At 41.5% G+C, this 20,826-nt stretch overlaps 1 protein-coding gene across 2 annotated transcripts in view; it reads right to left on the bottom strand.

Annotated features, from left to right (window-relative positions):
* ARHGAP28 (Rho GTPase activating protein 28) overlaps window positions 1-20,826 on the bottom strand; it is a 185,376-nt gene that overhangs the window by 19,336 nt on the left and 145,214 nt on the right. For both annotated transcript variants that reach the window (XM_068237204.1, XM_068237205.1), the window contains exons 10-12: window positions 16,341-16,423; window positions 11,159-11,356; window positions 2,559-2,702 (exon numbers count right to left, since the gene is read on the bottom strand). In XM_068237204.1, coding sequence (XP_068093305.1) covers window positions 2,559-2,702; window positions 11,159-11,356; window positions 16,341-16,423 — 425 coding nt within the window. The remainder of the gene's footprint in view (window positions 1-2,558; window positions 2,703-11,158; window positions 11,357-16,340; window positions 16,424-20,826) is intronic.

The following is a 20,826-nucleotide window of genomic DNA, read 5'->3' on the forward strand; positions in this document are numbered from 1 at the left end:
TTTTTTTTCACACTTTTGTTTTATTGTTATTAAAGGTAAACATTAACATCGCAGAAAAGAAGAAAACATGTTACAGTTGTCAAAGGCATTTCTTCATGTTGGCATAGTCAGGAATAAGCAGGGAATAAGAGTCTTCCATAATAAATTCCTGAAGTTTGGTGAGAGATGATAAGTGAGTTCATGTAGTCCCGTTAGATATTTCAAAGTATTGAGAGAGCTGATAAAGCCTATGACAGTGTGTAGAACATATAAGAGAATTTACAGTAACTATTGAGAATGTAACCTAAAAGAAACACTAAATATCTAAAGATTATAGGGAGATTCACGTTGGTCAACAAGCCATACAGATAAGTCCAGCATATACGTAAAAACTTAGGAGTGGGTGGGCCTTTTATTGAATTAAGAGAGCCTGTAGTCTAGAACGTGTAGTTGAGGGATCTCGAATTGGGTTTTCTCAATCACAGAGAAGATTTAAGGAGGGTTATAGTCTGAGGGTGTGTATGGCCACTGGTCCCATATTTTATGGAATTTGCCATCAGTGTCTCTTAGGGATGCTGTCATTTGCTCCATCGTTTTAGTCCAATTTACCTCATTTATTACGTCTGATAATGTTGGGGGAGCAATATTGTTCCAAGCCTTGGCTATGGATAGTCTGGTGGCCGTTAAGATATTAGTGATCAGTTGCATGGTGTGTTTATTGATGTCAGGAATAGGTTTGCTTGGGAGCATTTGTAGGGGATCTTAAGGAATGAGTACACCAGAGAGATCAAAGATTAGGGACTGGATCTCTTGCCACAAGGGGACTATTATAGGGCAGAACCAAAAGATGTGTTCAGTGGTGCCTTTCTCGCCACATCCCCTCCAACATACATCTGAGATGTTAGGGTAAATGTGCGAGAGGGTATCCAGAGTCAAGTACCATCGAAATAAGATTTTATATATGTTTCCCCTAATTTGTATACAGATAGATGAGAGTTTAGCGTTATTCCAAATATCCTCCCATTCCTCTAATGATATGGAAGTGGACAAAGCAGATTCCCATCTGGTCATATAATCATGTACAGGGGTGTGAGAGCCAACCTCCTTTCTAATAAAACCCCCATCTCATTACCTAACCTTGACCTACCCCCTAATAAAAACCCCTTCCTGCTACCTAACCATAACTTCCCTCTAATAAAAACTCCTTCCTGATAGCAAACACTAACCTCCCCTTTACTGTTAATATATCTATTCCTTATTCATAACCCAAACCTCCAAACCCTTAAAATTAACCTTCCCTTTACCCAAGTTCTCCTAAAATTTAAGGCTAAACCTAACCTCTAACACAACCAATTGTTCACTCCCACTGCCAAATAATTGTGCCAGGTCAAATATCTAGTAAAGCTTCCAGATGAATCTCTGCCAATGATCATTTCCCAATCCATCTGGCCGAACCTGCAAGCGAAGTTGGTGACCACGAAAACAAATGATCGTTTACACGATTTTGGCAAATTACTGCAAAAGTCAATGGGGATCGGAACAATCCTCCGCAATATGATACAGCATGGCAGTCATTTAAAAATGAACAATCACCACGTGTGGTTTGTGTTGTAAAACATTGTTAATTTTCATATTATGTGATATTGTGAAAAATATTGTTTGTCGCAAAGAAAATCATCTGAAAAATTGTGTCATGGTTATGGACCTCAGGCTATTACACAGCCAAATCACCAGTGCCCAAATTAATCTGTTTAGTCGAAGAACCAGTGCTGAGCTACAAAATCACCCAGAATTAGAGCCTATATTATATATATAGCCAAAAGGCCAGGACAAAGCCATATCATAGCAAAACGCTGGTGCTCTTATTAAATATAGCCATTACTAAGCTATATAACAGCTAAGAGCCAGTGACCAAATTCATTTATGTAGCCAAAAAGCCAATGTTGGGCTATATAATAGCCCTGTGCCAGGGCCTATATAACAAATATAGCTGAAAACCCAGCACTCTGCCATTGGTGGAACTAGAGATTATGCAAATACTCTTGAGCAATGCCGCCTGCCCTATGGATGTGAGTTAATTGGGCCATTTACATTCTCATGCTATCTTCACTGCATACAGTCCATCTGCATGTAAGATAAAAGTAGAGGGAGAAGGAACACAAGAATGTTTACAGTGAAAACCTCAAGTACCATCTGTGCCCCCTCTACTTCAGGGCCCCATAGCAGATGCTATGGCTACTGCTATGCCCCCGCACTCTGCCCCTAGCAATCCCCATGGCTACTCCATGGCTACTCAGGCTACTAGCAATGCCCACTCTACTTGTAACTATATATATATATATATATATATATATATATATATATATATATATATATATACATACATACATATGTATATATACCATAATTTGAAATAAGAAATGTGAAATGTTTCTTCACTGAAAGCACAGTCTAGGTATTGCCCATCACCTGATACCTCTGGTAATTAGAACGTCTTGGTGACCCCAAACATGCCTTAATTCCAGCCAAGGGAGATGAAGATCTCATATATAATGTAGTGACAAAGACATGAAACGTACCTCTCTCCTCTCGGGTCGCTCACGCTCCATGGTCTTCCTCCTCAATAGCCTCTTCACACTCTTATCAAAGATTAGCTGCTTTTTATTATTATTCAGAGCTGCTTCATTCATTTTCCTCACTTGAGAAATCAGGAAGGCTGGGACCTGAATTAAGGCAGGAAATAGAGTATGAAACCGTAAAACGTATATGCTGTTATACAGACCTTTTATAGTCTCTTTACCTAAATACCTTGCAGGCTTTTCCTGCTGGAAGCTTGCTGGCAGCCCTGATCTGTGACCACTAGAGGGATTTTAATTTTATAGTCCAGCTGAGACGGTGGACCTGGTTTGCATTACAAACGTTTAGAACTGGAGGTCTCTGAGTTCCTGTAAACTTCATGCCTCTCTGTGTGTTCAGCTATTGCCGCGAGTTAGAGAGATGTGTCATGAATCTCAACTACAACTCAAAGCCTGCAGATTGTGCAGACTGACACCTTTGTATGGTGTAAATCTGTACTTTCAGTCGTGAGGTCTCCTAATAAACAGTCACAGTTGTATTCTCAATTATCTACACCTCAATTATGCTAATAAGAAATACCAGGTAGTCTAGTTAAGGGGACCCATGGCCACTTTCTGCTCAAAGCAATTTGGTAGCAACAACTAATTAGGGGATCCAACAGGAAACACTATCTACTGCACCAGCTGAATAAGTTTAGTAAAGCCTTGGCTGAAGCCCAGTGACTGAATGCCACAAACAAGGGTCCTAATGTGCAATATTAGCATCATTGTTTCTTGCTGGCTCCTCTATTTCTTAAAAATTAGTGGATGCAATGAAATTGCCATGAGCAGGGAGCAGACATTAGCCAATGAGGTCCCCTCAACTAGACTAGCATCGACTTCTCAATCCTCAGTTTAAATTTGTCACAAGTCACGTCGACTGCGCATGTGCAGTCCTGTCCGCATGCCCTTCTTGATCATGCTCCCCTGCACATGTCTAGTTTGTGAAAACTGAACCACGCATGGAGATGGGCATGCAGATGGGGCTGCGCATGCACAGACAACTAGCTTTTTACGAAGCTACCAGTGGGAGAATGAAGGAGAGCCAGGGGACGCCAAGGGCCACAAGGACTACGGGGGGGTTGGAAGAAGCCCCAGGTAAGTAAAAAGCTACAGTTGTAAGCACAGTTCACAAGTCCTATGACAATGAGGGTGCGATTCCACTTGAGCGGCGTGCGTCTGCGAGACGCGAGCCGGCTCTTCCGGGTCTGCGGGGAAAGCAGACGAATCCCATCAGTCGTGCCATGCACGGCTATGGGATCCACAGCCTCCCGCGCCGATTCGGATGGAAAAGCCAGCCGAATCGCTAGCGGTAGCGATTCGGCCAGCGTTACCATTGCAAGCTATGGCAGAGTTTCCCAGCACTATTCACCTGTGGGGAAACTCTGCGGATTCGCGGCGGTTTCCACTCAAGTGGAAACGTGTCCTGAGGGAAATCAGAAGCCAACGTAGTTTTATTTTCACTCAGACAAGAACATGCATTTTTGTTTTTAAGGGAATAAGGATGTTCATCTCTTTATCCTTCTTTGACAGGTTTATTTTAAAATCTACTTTCAGTGACATGTTTCATTTGTAGAGCGTACAAAGTTACATTCCTCTTTCTTATGCAGATCTGCTCATTCTTTTGTCCAAATTCAGATTCACTACAAATCCACCAGACTATATCCACCAGCATCTGTTGTCTGCAACATTTGTTATCATCTCTGGCAATATAAATGTCAGCAAATGCTGCCAGTGACTGTTGGCAAATATGGGAGTATCAAAATAACATCTGTCTACAGACTACTCCTCTTCCTAGTAACTCTACATGCTGTATTCTCTCATTCAGAGAGTAGGCTTTCAGTATATATTCATGTCTTCTGTGTACACAGAATACAAGTCTGCAGAAGTTGTTACTATATACTGAAATTGTACTTTTTTAATCATTTAAACTTAAAGTGGATCCGAGGTGAACTTTTACTCATCGCATAATTGTGTTCCTTTCCTATTGTTTATAGGGCATTCCTCAAGCCAAATACTTTTTTTGTTTTTGTTTTAATACTCTAATTCCCTATAAACTAAATAAACCACACCCACAGGTTTTCAGAGAGCCTTGGCAGTAGCAAGGGCTCATGGGAGCTCAGTCTCGACAGGAGGAGAGGGAGGTGTTACTAGCCATTGATTTCAAAGGCAGAGGGGAGGAGGGGGGATTAGGTTTATTTCACAGGCTTAGTGATCAAGATACAGATAAGCCTGCCTCTCTGTAAGGTTTACAAACAACATGGCTGCTGTCATTCTATCACAGGAAGAAATAATCATTTTCTATTAAAGCTGTTCGCAGCTATATTTGCTGTGTAAACTATCTAAACTTTAGATAAGATATATAGACAAGTTACTTGTTATAGTTAGTTTTTTTATCTCGGATCCGCTTTAAGTCAATAAATAGTATCATGCCTTCTGCCTTAACTGATATCTAGCATGGTACAATACTACAGCTCGCTATATATTTTCAAGATTGTAATGCCGTTATAACCGAAACAGCTCATTCCAGCACATGCTGCGTGCTGTGTAGCGTGTGGTATCAGTGCAGCTATAGCTGCAATGCTATAATCCATGGCTGCATACTGGTAATTTGGGTGCTGCCAGTAGCCGGACCCCAAGTTATGCACCCTCACCCCCCCCAGTTGAAATGATTCCCAGGAGGAATAGTATTTAACGCCACCGGGAATGGGAATTTCAATGGCAGCAGGCTGAGCCACCCTTCTCACAACTGCCCAGCAACGTTGTAATATGTATGCATTATTACTGTATTCGAATATTTGTTAAAATTATTATTCACTAGCTGGTGGCCCAGCGTTGCCCGGGTATGTATTTGGCTGGTGTTGGCTGCACCCACTTTTTTTTAACCCTAACACACAATTACTCAGTTACCTAGTATGTGAGCTTTGCGATCTTTGGCATCAATAATTTGCATTGAAATGAAACAATCTAATTGGCTGTGGCTCCACCCCCTTTTCTTAATTTGAACCCCAGTCACCCAATGACCAACTGTACCAGATTTGAGGCTTGTGCCATTAACAGTGCAAGAATGGCAGCAATTAAATATTCCCCTTGAAAATCAATAGGTGAATTTTGATTGACTTTTTTAGGCTCCATCTACTTTTCTGAATATTAATCCCAGTCACCCAGTGACCAACTGTGCAACGTTTGAGAACCCTACCATAAACAGTGTAAGAATGGTTGCAGTTTACATTTTCCAGGGAAATTTGTATTTGTCTCCGCCCACTGATGACCCGGCGTTGCCCAGGTATGTATTTGGCTGGTGTTGGCTGCGCCCACTTTTTCTAACTCTAACACACAATTACTCAATGACCAAGTTTTTGAGTGTTGCAGTCTTTGGCATCAATCATTTGAATTGAAATGAAACAAATCTGATTGGCTGTTTGTGGCTCCACCCCTTTTCTGAATTTGAACCCCAGTCACGCAATGACCAACTGTACCAGGTTTGAGGCTTGTACCATTAACAGTGAAAGAATGGCATTGGCAGCAATTAAATATTCCCCTTGAAATTCAATAGGTGAATTTTGATTGGCTTTTGTAGGCTCTACCCACTTTTCTGAATAGTAATCCCAGTCACCCAGTGACCAACTGTGCAACGTTTGAGAACCCTGCCATTAACAGTGTAAGAATGGCTGCAGTTAGTTAAATTTGTATTTGTCTATGCTCACTTTTCAGTTTTGGGGATAAAAAGTATCCTGTATGTTATTACAGGTAATTTACAATGTGTGTGACAAATTTCATTCAAATCCATTCAGCCATTGTTGCATGATTGAGTAACAAACATCCAAACATCCAAACTTTAGCATACATAATATTAGTATTATTTTGAATAATTAATTTACTTATACGAGGGTGTAACGTAAAGTTTTAATTGTCAACTGGAAGTTATTATTGATGACTTTTCGTCAGTGTCACCATTTGTCCCTAAGGCCTCGTTCACATCAGGGCCGTTTCTGTGCGCTTTCCACAGCGCACAGCCCTGTGCGTTCAGCAAGGTATTGATTTTTCCATGTAACTAAATGTAGCTGGTTCACATCTATGCGCTGCGCTGAGCAGCGTTACAGAAACGTAGTGTTGCAGGCATTTCTGTGCGTTGAGCTGGAAAGCGCACAGCAATGCAAGTGAATGGGTCCGCTTTTTTAGCGCATAGAAGCGCGTACAAGCGCATAGAAGCGCATGCGTTTTTTACCCCTAATTGGAGAAAAAAATACATTTACATACAAAAACAAAGTTTTATTGACAACTGCTGCTGCTACAGTAAGCAAAACGTGCTTTAAAGAAGCGCAGCGCAACGCACAGAAACGCGGACTAAAGCGCGCACAAGCGCATGCGTTTTTTACCACGCGCTTTCACACGTTTTTCAGCGCAGCAGATGTGAACGAGGCCTAAGGCAGGAGTCACACTTGAGCAATCTGCAGCGTTTTGGCACAGACAAAAAAAACGAATGCAGAATCACATATAATGATATTCTATGTAGTTGTTGCATTTTTGGGAGGTATATGCGATTCCACATAGCATAAAAAAAGGTACATAGCATAAAAAAAAAAAAGGTACAACCGGCACTACTTTCTCGCACAAAGCATGTAATTTTTTAATGGAAATCAATGGCTGCTATAAAAAAAAATCTATTTGCAATGCTCTGCAAATTGCACAATTGTGGGGCAAAACTGTTGCAGGGAAGCGTCTGCGATTCCCACAGATGCAAGTGCTTTCCCTCCCTTAGTGTATGATGTAAGAAAATCAGCTTATTGCATCCTTTATTTCAAAAAAAGATGTGGTACTACATGTAACCATGTTTATCTTATACCTTTATGTTAGGGGCTCTGCCTCTGACACAGGAGACCATGGTTTAAATCTTGGCTCTTCCTTTTCAGTAAGGCAGCACCTATTCAGTAAGGAGACCTTGGGCAAGACTCTGTAACACTGCTACTGCCTACTGAGTGCTCCCTAGTATCTGCAGCTCAAGCTCTTTGAGTCCACCAGGAGAAAATTGCAATATAAATGTTCTGTGCCTTGCCTGTCTTATCTCATGTTTATCTCATCTCTCTCCTGTTTAACACCACTGCAAATCTATACTGAGCTTATGTCATCTTTAACCACTTCACCACTGAGGGGTTTTACCCCCTGAGCACCAGAGCAATTTTCACCTTTCAGCGCTCCTTCCATTCATTCGTCTATAACTTTATCATTACTTATCGCAATGAAATGAACTATATCTTGTTTTTTCCGCCACCAATTAGGCTTTCTTTAGGTGGGACATTATGCCAAGAATTTTTTTTTTCTAAATGTGTTTTAATGGGAAAATAGGAAAAATGTGGGGAAAAAAATAATTATTTTTCAGTTTTCGGCCATTATAGTTTTTAAATAATGCATGCTACTGTAATTAAAACCCATGAAATGTATTTGCCCTTTTGTCCCGGTTATAAAACCATTTAAATTATGTCCCTATCACAATGTTTGGCGCCAATATTTTATTTGGAAATAAAGGTGCATTTTTTTCATTTTTGCGTCCATCCCTAATTACAAGCCCATAGTTTATAAAGTAACAGTGCCATACCCTCTTGACATAAATATTTAAAAAGTTCAGTTCCTAAGGTAACTATTTATGTATTTTTTTTAATTGTAAATTTTTTAATTTTTTTTTAATTACAAAAAAAAAAAAAATGGGGAGTGTGGGAGGTAATGAGTTAATTTTATGTGTAAAAGTCATTTATTTGTATGTGAAAAATGTGTAGGGTGTAGTTTACCATTTGGCCACAAGATGGCCACAGTAACTTTTTGTTTTAATGCGACCTCCAAGCTTCCTTCCGGAAGCTTGGAGGAAGTATAAGGAGGCTGGACACGTGAGTTTTTTCTCACAATGATCGCGCTGCCCATAGGAGAGCAGCGGATCATTGCGGGGCTTAGATCAACGAACGGGAATGGATTTTCCCGTTCATTGATCTCTGGGCGAGCGGGCGGCGGCGTGTTTACTAGCGGCGGGCGGCGTGTTAACGAGCGGGAGCGCGGACAGCGTCGGGAACGCGGAAAGTACGTATTTCTCCGTCCCTGGTTGTTAAAGGATGGAAAAAGAGGCGGAGAAATACGTACGCGCGGGGGTAAAGTGGTTAAATATAGCTGTCCTTGTTATTATACTAAGCTAGTTAAGTAAACAAAGACAGTATTCTAAAAGAATGAATAAATGAGGAAATGCAGAGCCATAGTGCAGTTTACTTATAAATGTAAACATACCAGGATGTATATGATGATCCCACCTGTGTATAGTTTCTACACGCCCATCTTCATTTCACAACTGTTACCATATTTGGTGCTGCCTCAGTTCTATCAAATTCCATTTAAATATCTATGAATCACAAAATATGAACTATTCTGTAAAAACGTATACCATTGGAACAATGGCGTAACAATCATGGATGCAGACCCGGGGAAGGGGGTTGGGGGGCGGGGCGTGATAGAATAAAGGAAGCCGCAGGAACTGTGGGGGAGAAGTTTCTTTTCAGAGCCTCTCTGACTTGGGCTATACTTGTTGTGTTACCTTACAATGCACTTTTGAGCACTGCACCCTTTTATTATTTTTCTGACGAAGCTTACATTTCCTAATGAAGTGAAACATGTACATTTATTGGGTGATTTTCTGCTAGTGAGGTGGTGATGTTTGTGTCCTAGTTTTCTAGGCTGTACATGGGAATGGAGATCTGATGTGATCCAACGTATTTATGGTCAGGTACAGCCCTGGGTTACTATACTGATGCATGGCAAACTCGATGATTAGTTCTGAGCGTTGAGACCAGTCATTTACTTATGACTGCATGATCAATTTACGCTTCACTTCTGTCCTTGAGGGAGGGTCTGTTCCCTGGGCGATTCACATCCAGGTTTATTTGCTCACTCAGTGTACTACATCTCAAGGCTGTAATGATCACACACTCGAAAAATTGACATATCCCCTCCTTTTATGTTTGTTGTTGATGGTGATGGTGTTATAGCCCTACTTTTACACATTGTCCATTACAAGTTATGTTTTAGGTATTATATTACCAGTATTTCGAAGGGGCCAATAGGGATCGGTTAATCCCAGTGTTTGTGCTTGATTATACCCCACTTTAGTTCTTCTGTGCTTGTACTGAGAGACTGACAACAAAGTGCATGGAGAGAAAAAGCTTTCTGCCCTCTGCACAATTGTTCTAATCACTGCGTCTGCCTAGCTGCTGATAAAGAATCATATAAAGTTTTGTAGACAAAGATTTGTAGACAGTCCCTATTCAGTGAGCAGCAAGGGGGCCCTTGGGGAAAGACTGACAACTAAAGATGCAGAGAGAAAGAGCTTTCAGCTCCCTGCACAATTGTTCTAATGACTGCATCTGCTCAGCCATTGATAAGGAATCATACAAAGTTTTGTAGACAAAGATTTGTAGATGGTACATATTCAGTGTGCAGCAGAGTGTTGTATACAGCAAGGCGATGTACACAACACCCTGTAGCACACTGAATAGGGACACACTGAATAGAGCTGTACACTGAATAGGGCCCCCAGCCTCCCCACCCCCTCCCCAAGTGCTGTGTACTGTAGCAATGCTGCCAAAGGAGCCTGCAGAGCCAGTTCTGCTCCATCAGGGTGAGTATAGGATGGGGTGAGTGTAATATGAAGCTGAGGCTGGGCGCACACTCATCTGTCAGTTTTCTACACACCATGGGCTTGATTCACAAAGCCGTGATAACTCTCATCACGGTTGCGCTAGCGTTTTGCGCGCGCTATAACGCACGTAACTGGTTTTTACGCACAATCACAAATTTTTGCGCACAAACACGGAAATTCTCGATTGGTTGCAAAAAAGTTGTGCATGTTACAGTGCGCTCAAAACGCTAGCTAGTTATTACGGCTTTGTGAATCAAGCCCCATGTGTGTCTGTATGTGTGAAAACATGCACGCTTTATCACAGAAGCTAATGTAATTGATAGAGAAAATGAGTGCAGTGCTTCACTGCTGTCTGTTTTTATCTGCATGGGGAAAAAACATTCCAGTGTGCACTAGCCAATTGAATAACATTGGTTCTCAGTTAACCTGTGCAAAAAGCGAGGGAGAAAGTTTCTCTGGGCCTGCCTTTTTAGTTACGCCCCTGCCTTGAAGCCAATTTGTAGCTATTCTTTGAAAAAAAAAATGCTATGGGTGTGCCTAGTTGCCTCCAAACCCACAGCTTGCACAGGGGATTGGCTGTGTAGGGCTGTTGTATGAGGTAAAATGAAGTATTGTAAAATGTACATATTACAAGGAAAAAGGTTGTTGGTATTGTTGTTCCCCTCACACTGTATTTCCTTTCAGTTATCTGGGTCACAGGAAAGGATGTCATAGTGGGGCAGGTGACTAGTCTGTACATTCCTTCTGTGCAGAGTCAGATACCACATGTTACCTGAAAAACCAAATGTCTCTCAGCATGCACCTCTGCCTCCATGCTTCCCATTCAACTGAATCACATCCTTATTTCACTTGGCAACATGTGTCACTATAAAAATAAATGTTTTCTCACCGTCCATAAAATATCCTGGTACCTAATTAAAAGACGAACAATGTGTGCTGTGGGGGCGGCTGAATTCATTTCTTCTTGATTGGCACTTCTTCCTCTGTTAATAAATAAATTTGGTGCAAGAATCATAGCCACATTCCACAGACTCATTTTATTCTTCTCTTCGTTTGACACAACCTTTTTTAAGAAATGCAGCAAGGCCTGAAAAATAAAGGAGAAAATCCAGTCAAGAAATGCAGCATAAAGTAACACTGCCGCTTATACTGGTTCCTGAAAATTCATCAACCCTTCTGAATTTTCAATAGTTCTGTGTTTCCACAGTCTGGTTATAGTCTGGTTTCCACAGTCCTAAAACTAGATGATCAGACCTCAAACATTATGCTTGTTTGTTTATTTATTGAGTAAAATGATTGGATCTTATATATCAATCTGTGTGTCACGAAAGTATGTGGCTCCTTGATTTCAGTAACAGTTTTCCCCCCTATCTTCTTGAGCAGCAATAGCTACATTTAAATTACCGGTATATCTTTAACTTTTTATTTACAAAAAAAGCTTATATACTGTCAATAGGGGGAAAGCTATAGGTGCTCCATAGGTTTACCCGATCCTCAAGGACTCCACCCACACCCACCTTCCGCAGCTTGCCATCATTGTGGCTGTGCTCCCCTCCATGTACCAGCGCGGTCGCACTGGGTTTACTCGTGCGCAGTAGCATGGAGCTGCACAGGCGTGAAGATAAAAGCCATGCACAAGCGTCTCTGTGCCACTGCACAGGTGAGGGCTGTACTTTGTGCCTGCACAGTGTGGCCACGTCATGGTGGGGAGCATGGCCAATCTTCAACTTTAATGTCTAAGATTCTAAAGCGGGTCCCAGCACAGTGCAGGAGGGGCAAAGGAAGTCTGGAGAAGCTTCTGGACCATCCACAGACGCTCCCCTACTGAGGTTAGTAACTGTTTTTTTTTCTGACTACAACGTGTACTTTAAGCACTTTCAGTCCCAGTTAATAAGCTCTGCACAATGGTGTAGAGACACTTTAACCCATTCCTCCATAAATAACAGCTTCACCTCAGGGATGTTGAGCCCTGGCAGGTTGCTTGCATGAACTGTTGGTTCCTGTTCCTTTCAACACTTTGTTGGAATGAGGTCAGGACTTCAGGTTCTGTTTTTTTTTTAATACTTATGCCATTAACATATATATAAATACATATTCCGTTTATTAGCCTTCCTATTTTTCACAGCACAGTGCCGGAGGGGCAAAGGAAGTCTGGAGAAGCTTCTGGACCATCCACAGACGCTCCCCTACTGAGGTTAGTAACAGGTTTTTTTTTCGGACTACACGTGTACTTTAAGCACTTCCAGTCCCGGTTAATAAGCTCTGCACAGTGGTGTGGAGACACTTTAACCCATTCCTCCATAAATAACAGTTTCACCTCAGGGATGTTGAGCCCTGGCAGGTCGCTTGCATAAACTGTTGGTTCCTGTTCCTTTCAACACTTTGTTGGAATGAGGTCAGGACTTCAGGTTCTGTTTTTTTTTAATACTTAACCATCAACATATATATAAATACACATTCCGTTTATTAGCCTTCCTATTTTTCACATGACAGGTGTCACAGTTCTAAAACACCCTAAAGTATATTCTTTGGCTTGTTCCGAATACAATGATCCCCATATGGCATATTTTGATACTAGTTGTGCATGTAATGGACCACTATCGCCAGCCCATGCGTCTGGATGCGATCGCTAGCGCGCACAGTTTGGGGACTCCAGTGCTGTACAGATACATCACTAGGCAACAGCACAGTGATGCATCTATACAGCGTTATGTCCCCAAACTGTTGCCCCAGTGATCTCATCCACTTGCTATGGGTGGCAGTCATTTCAGGTGTCAACAGATTTTAATGCCAAGTATAGGCGACACAAGGGGCTAATTGGCTTGTCAGGGGTTAAAACTTCAATACAGAAAAAAAAACATTTTTATTGTGACACTGTCACTTTCACCATCCAGCAGTGGCTGGATGGTGTACTGGTTAAGGGCTCTGCCTCTGACATGGGAGACCTGGGTTCGAATCTCGGCTCTGCCTGTTCAGTAAGCCAGTTATTCAGTAAGGAGTTCATTGGGCAAGACTCCCTAACACTGCTACTGCCTACTGAGTGCGCTCTAGTGGCTGCCTCGCAAGCGCTTTGAGTCCGACAGGAGAAAGGCGCTATACAAATACTGCCATTATACAAATACTGCCATTATTAATATAAAAAAAACAAATCAAGAGCAATAAGCCCATTGATCGGCAGTTGCCATGGGCATGTTAACTCCTATTAAACCAAAAAAGCATCCATATAGGCAACGTATATTCCAAAGTAAAGCCACCAAAAGCACTTGCAAAAAGTCAAATAACAATTGATTAAGGAACATATCCCAAATATTAAAAACAACTAAAAAAACACCATATACACAAGAAAGTAGTATCTGCAATAAATCACAAAATAATGTGCAATTATTTAATCATGAAGTAGGGATAGAGTGTATAATCAACTGTATGGACTAGTGATCAAGGCTTATATATCCCTCCGTCATCATGCATCAAAAACTGCCAAACAATTGAGCATACCTGATAATAAACCAACCACTCTATGCGTGTTCCTTACCCAGTCCTGCAACTCCTAAGTGGTGACCACTAGCCTCCTGTGGCCCCTTCATGCTGAACACATGCATTATCAGAAGTTAATGTTTCTGTGCCAAAATGAATGGCTCAGCATTAAACGGAGGCAAAAACATAAAAAAATGATTTTTGGGCTCAGGTATCACTGTAAGATATATATATATATATATATACATATATATATATATATATATATATATATATATATATATATATATATATATTCTCACAAAAATGAGCACATCTCTCACATTTTTATAAATATTATTATTATTTATTACATATATTATAGTTATTATATCAAAATATGTATTATTATTATTATATATTTTCAATGAATGACACTGAATTACCATTACTAGGAAGCTGAGGTTAATGGTGCTGGAATGACCAAACATGTCTCCAGACCTAAATCCTATTAAGCATCTGTAAGTCATCCTCAAACGGAAGGTGGAGGAGCCCGAGATCTCTAGTGAACTCCATGGCCAAGAGAGTTAAAGCAAAATAATGGTGGGCACATAAAGTATTTACACTTTAAGCACAATTCTTCATGTAGGGGTGTGCTCACTCTTGTTGCCAACAGTTTAGACATAAATGACTATGTGCTGAGTTGTTTTACAGTGTCATATCTTCAGTGTTGTAAACACATAATGAAAAGATATAATAAAATATTCACAAAAATGTGAGAGGTTTATTCACTTTTGTGAGCTACTATATGTCTGCTGTGAGGAGTTTCACTGTTTCTCAATTACAGGTGGTCCCCTACTTACAAACAGGTTACATTCCAGGAGTTTGTTTGTAGGTTGATTTGTGGATAAATGATTTACTTTTGCATAACTCTGGATTTGGACTTATAGTATAAACCAGGGGTTCTCAAACTGGGCGCCGCGACACCCTGGAGCGCCTCGAGCACCTCCCAGGGGTGCCTCAGTTTTCATGCCCATTTTTTTGTGCATTGCCATCAGGTAATGCAACCGCACATTGATATACAATGCGGCTGCATTACCTACCAGTTAACCTTTAGTCCCAGCAGCCATGGTTGAAGTTGGACATCAGAGGAATCGGGGTGGAGCAATGGATCAGTGCAGCTTGGCCTGGATAGAAAGAAAATGTTTGTCCAGCTAATGGAGGTCACTTACAATCTGGAGTGGGTGCTGAGTTGATGCTGCATAATTAAAGGGGGTGTTAACTGCAGGGCCCATATGAGGAAATGTCTATGTGCTCTACAAAATTGACTCTTCATCCTTATGTTCATTTGGGGGATGGGGTGCTGCATAATGGGGGATCACTGACTTTTTAGAGGTGGTAATGCTGCCTAATGTGGGGTCTCTGACTATTTAGAGGGAGATTGCTGCCGAGGCGGCAGGGGGGGTGGGGGCAATCATTGACTACTTGGAGGGGGATGCTGCCTAATAAGCATCACTAGCTACTTGTGTGTGGGGGGGTCATAATGGCATTTCAGTAGTTATTTTTGTTGAGGGTGCCTTGCAAAAAAACCTCTCTCACCCAAAAAAGTTTGAGAACTACGAGTATAAAGTATGTTTTTTGGGTTGTTTTCAACGTGCTTTTAATTTGTTTTCAAACTACTTCCAACAGTTTATACAATAGTGTAACATGTAATACCAAAAATGTGTACTAAAAAAACAGTAATGTATATTTATACATGGAGGCAATTATGTTTGCATGTATAAAAAATTGTAACTCAAGTAGTTTCTAAAATAGGGGACTGCCTGTACTTTATTGCCAAGACTCATGAGTAGAAGGATGCACCCTCTTCCTGCCTAAACAAAGAACACTCTAAGACAAAGAACCCTGTGTAAACTCATAATATATTCAGTCTTATTAATTCCCAGTCAAATGCTGCTCGTGCCAAGTCTTCTATCTCTGCAAACTTCCTTCTCTCCAAGCAAGTCGTGCAGAGCTCTCAGCGTACATTAGTGGCCGGAGGTGATGAGTGATGGCAGCAACATGAGTCACCCTCAGCTGGGTAGTACATCTTCTGGCCATGAGGGACAGGATACTTTTTGGGGGGGATTTCATGCACAGTCAGATATGTTAACCAAGCTTTTCAAACTAACCACTGTCAGCAACGGAGAAGGGCTGAAATAACAGAAGTATGAGGTGAGGATCAGTTACATACGGCTTCCCTCAAGAATATCGGAGAGTGGAACAAAACATACCTTGAAGAAATAATGGGAATTGCATTCTCATCTGTTCGTAATATTAATCACACTACCATTATCACCCTAATTAAGCCAGTGGCTGTAAGAGGGAATAATATTTCATCTTGAAGTCTTATTAAACTAAAAAGCATCTGTCTGCAGTGCCTGCTCTGGTTTTAGTCAAAGAACCTCTCTGATTTATTGTCAACTGTTGCCAAGCGAAATTGCTGGATTTTCTTCTTGTGGGGAAACAATAGGCGTCTTTAAAATAAGTATGTCAAATGATTGCAGGGGAAGTCACGTCTCACTCCTAAAAGGAAATGCATCCAAATATCCCGTGATTCTGTCTCTAATTTCGTTTACCTTGGCAGTATCTCTGTTGGCATCTGGCAGGAGCATGATTAAAAGATGAAGAGCTTGTAGCTGCAATTTGATCTTGGAGATTTCTAAAGAAATGAAAATAACCGAAATAAGAAATTTTATATGAAAGTCGGCAATATGATTAGCTGCTGAGAGAAGGCTTGTACTATTCTCATGAGGATTTGTTTTTATAAAATATGGCAGGGCTGAAAGATTACCCTGTCATAACTCTGTGGGCATCATTCACTGGCATAAATTACGCATTATCCACAAAAGGGTATAGGCAGGATACACAAAGACATTATTTTGTTAATCAGTAAAGACGCACACAGTGTCCCCGATGCCACAATATCTCCAAATCACCTACAAAGATATGGAACACATTTTTCCAATTTAATGTTTAATATATTAAAGAGAACCTACCACCTGTAAAGGCACAGGTAATGGTTACATACATAGAAAGATTGTACTAATGAAATAGAAGCATCTTGAGTGTGTGGGACAATGTAGAGGCATCTTCATATCCTAGGTTCCTAGCGATTGAAAGTATTTAAAGAATACATACTTCTCACAAGCTTCTCCACTCTTTTGGAACTCTTTCCACATCCCATTGATCAAGCCTTGAAACCTTCAAACACCTTTTTAAAAAGCACCTCTTCAGCCAAGCACACATCATAGTCCCCCTTTGGACACGTGTCTACTTCTCTGCAAGATGTCAAAATACTCACTGGGGCTGATTTAATTCCAGGAGATAAAAGACTCACTGCATGCAGGACTTTTATCTCCTTGGCATCGTGCAAAAGCTGGTACGGAATTCAGTTGTGGAGATGTGGGTTCCAATGCTGGCCTCACACAGCATGTTATATAAATCACCTTGAGCAATACAGGGGGACTTTACGTGCAATCCTGAGTGATTTCTGAGTGAAATGCTGAGCACAGAGCAGCCTTTAGCGCCACTTATCACTTATTCTATGAAATGATCATATACCTGAATTGATGGATGTTATCATATTATGTATTAAAGCAAACCCGAGGCAGTTTTAAAATAGAAATTTGGATACTTACCCTTGAAGAGAGAAACCTCTGGATCCTCCAGAGATTTCACATGTCCTCCTCTAGACCACTGACAAGTTACAATCAGTATATGCACAATTAACAGGTTATACTATTTGTATGGGGATGGGGGGTGTCTGTATCTTAACACAGGGTCAAAATATAGTCACTTGCATTATTAATAAAACCTCAATTGAACATATTATAAATACAGTTGAATATACAGTGGCTTGCAAAAGTATTCAGCCAACCTTGAAGTTTTCCACATTTTGTCATATTACTGCCACAAACATGCATCAATTTTATTGGAATTCCATGTGAAAGACCAATACAAAGTGGTGTACACGTGAGAAGTGGAACGAAAATCATACATGATTCCAAACATTTTTTACAAATAAATAACTGCACAGTGGGGTGTGCGTAATTATTCGGCCCCCTGAGTCAATACTTTGTAGAACCACCTTTTGCTGCAATTACAGCTGCCAGTCTTTTAGGGTATGTCTCTACCAGCTTTGCACATCTAGAGACTGAAATCCTTGTCCATTCTTCTTTGCAAAACAGCTCCAGCTCAGTCAGATTAGATGGACTGCGTTTGTGAACAGCAGTTTTCAGATCTTGCCACAGATTCTCGATTGGATTTAGATCTGGACTTTGACTGGGCCATTCTAACACATGGATAGGTTTTGTTTTAAACCATTCCATTGTTGCCCTGGCTTTATGTTTAGGGTCGTTGTCCTGCTGGAAGGTGAACTTCCGCCCCAGTCTCAAGTCTTTTGCAGACTCCAAGAGTTTTTCTTCCAAGATTGCCCTGTATTTGGCTCCATCCATCTTCCCATCAATTCTGACCAGCTTCCCTGTCCCTGCTGAAGAGAAGCACCCCCAGAGCATGATGCTGCCACCACCATATTTGACAGTGGGGATGGTGTGTTCAGAGTGATGTGCAGTGTTAGTTTTCTGCCACACATAGCGGTTTGCATTTTGGCCAAAAAGTTCCATTTTGGTCTCATCTGACCAGAGCACCTTCTTCCACATGTTTGCTGTGTACCCCACATGGCTTGTAGCAAACTGCAAACAGGACTTCTTATGCTTTTCTGTTAATAATGGATTTCTTCTTGCCACTCTTCCATAAAGGCCAACTTTGTGCAGTGCACGACTAATAGTTGTCCTATGGACACATTCCCCCACCTGAGCTGTAGATCACTGCAGCTCGTCCAGAGTCACCATGGGCCTCTTGACTGCATTTCTGATTAGCGCTCTCCATGTTCGGCCTGTGAGTTTAGGTGGACGGCCTTGTCTTGGTAGGTTTACAGTTGTGCCATACTCCTTCCATTTCTGAATGATCGCTTGAACAGTGCTCCGTGAGATGTTCAAGGCTTTGGCAATCTTTTTGTAGCCTAAGCCTGCTTTACATTTCTCAACAACTTTATCTCTGACCTGTCTGGTGTGTTCTTTGGCCTTCATGGGGTTGTTGCTCCCAATATTCTCTTAGACAACCTCTGAGGCCGTCACAGAGCAGCTGTATTTGTACTGACATTAGATTACACACAGGTGCACTCTATTTAGTCATTAGCACTCATCAGGCAATGTCTATGGGTAACTGACTGCACTCAGACCAAAGGGGGCTAAATAACTACGCACACCCCACTTTGCAGTTATTTATTTGTAAAAAATGTTTGGAATCATGTATGATTTTCGTTCCACTTCTCACGTGTACACCACTTTGTATTGGTCTTTCACGTGGAATTCCAATAAAATTGATTCATGTTTGTGGCAGTAATATGACAAAATGTGGAAAACTTCAAGGGGTCGAATACTTTTGCAAGCCACTGTAAGTACACATTACCAGTAAGTGCAATGTTTCTCTGTCCCTGACCTGGCTCCGCCTCCTGATTAGACAGTAAAGCAGCATCATCGTTCTGCAGAGTCATCACTATGTGCTAGCTTGATATGACTGTGCAATGTGGTGGAGCACGGTTGGCTCACAACGCCCCCTATATACATCTGATAAATTATTTAGACATTTAGAGAGTTGTCATATTCATAATAATGTAATGATTTTTCTCTAAATGCCACAACTTGATTATATGTGTTCTGTTTGTTACTTGCCTGGAGTTTTGCTTTAAAGACAGCACTCTCCCCCTATAGGAGTTCCTTGTCCAGTTCCATCTGTGGCTTTCTAGCCTGTCCTCCGGCCTCACCAGAGGGCATATTCTGTGTTTTTTCTCTTGGCAATACAGGTGGATTAATCACTGACTGAACTAAGCAGCTAACTCCTGGAGTGGAGAGCTACACAAGTCACAAAACCAAAGCCTCAGGACAGTACGAGAACTTAAGATGACATGTTGAAGTGTCATTTCTGATAAATTGGTTTGCCTGCAAGGATACCCTACTTACCAACGTGCCATATGCTTCCATAACGATCAAATACTTTGAGCCTGGTCAGGTAAAAGCACATGGTTTTCAGCTGTCTGTCTGAGCACTCTGGCAATTAGAAGAGATATTGATAGGGAGTGTTGCATTGGGCTATGGCGTCGGATTGGTCTATGGGGTTGATAGATATTAATAGATAATAGTTCGTGAAAATATTTAAGTGTTTCTCTACTTTATTTTCATTTCTTAGCAAATAATCTCTGCTAATTTCAGGTATTTTAACAAAAGGCATTATACTGACACCTGCAATTATCCTGGTGTTTACCTTATTTCTTCTGTGAATCTCACTGCATGGTTTACTGAAAATACTGCTTTCATTGCTCTCAGTTTGACTTTCCCTTTTGCCAGTCGCCGACCACTGTGCATGCAAGCATTCTTATTTGTGCGCCTGTCGCCGGGAGCATCTTGCGCAGGCGCAGTAGACATTTTCGCAGTAGAGATTTTCTTTTACTGCACCTGCGCAGTATGCTCCCATCGCCAGAATCATGAACATGGACACACGTGGCCAGGTAAATGAGCCACATCAGGAAACCGGAGGATCATTCCAGGTATGCGAAGGCACAGGATGGCTGCAGGGGGCTGGCAGAAGCCCCAGATAAGTGAAACTCTTTTTTTTTAAGGTATCTTCAGGTCCGCTTTAAATCTAAAAATTATGCCCTGTGTGTGTGGGAAGGTGCGCATAGGCTCAACGCACCTTCTGTTGCCCGGAATCTTCTATGGTTTGCACGCTGTGCCTCCCATTCTGTATATCCTGGCCGGCACAGTCGGCACCCTTTGACCCAGACATACCGCTCTGTGCATGCACAGTGTGTCATATTGGGCTTCCTGTGACAGCACTTGCCGGAGGGGCTTGCGCCAATATGACATACTGAGTCACAGGCAGCCCAATAGGATATACTGCACAGCGCACTATGTTCAGGTTAAAGGACGCCGACCAGGATATACAGAACGGGTGGCACAGCGGGTGAACCATAGAAGAAGCAAGTCCATGGAAAGTGCGGTAAGC

The sequence above is a fragment of the Hyperolius riggenbachi genome, chromosome 5 (assembly GCF_040937935.1).
Source record: "Hyperolius riggenbachi isolate aHypRig1 chromosome 5, aHypRig1.pri, whole genome shotgun sequence".
Lineage (NCBI taxonomy): Eukaryota > Metazoa > Chordata > Amphibia > Anura > Hyperoliidae > Hyperolius > Hyperolius riggenbachi.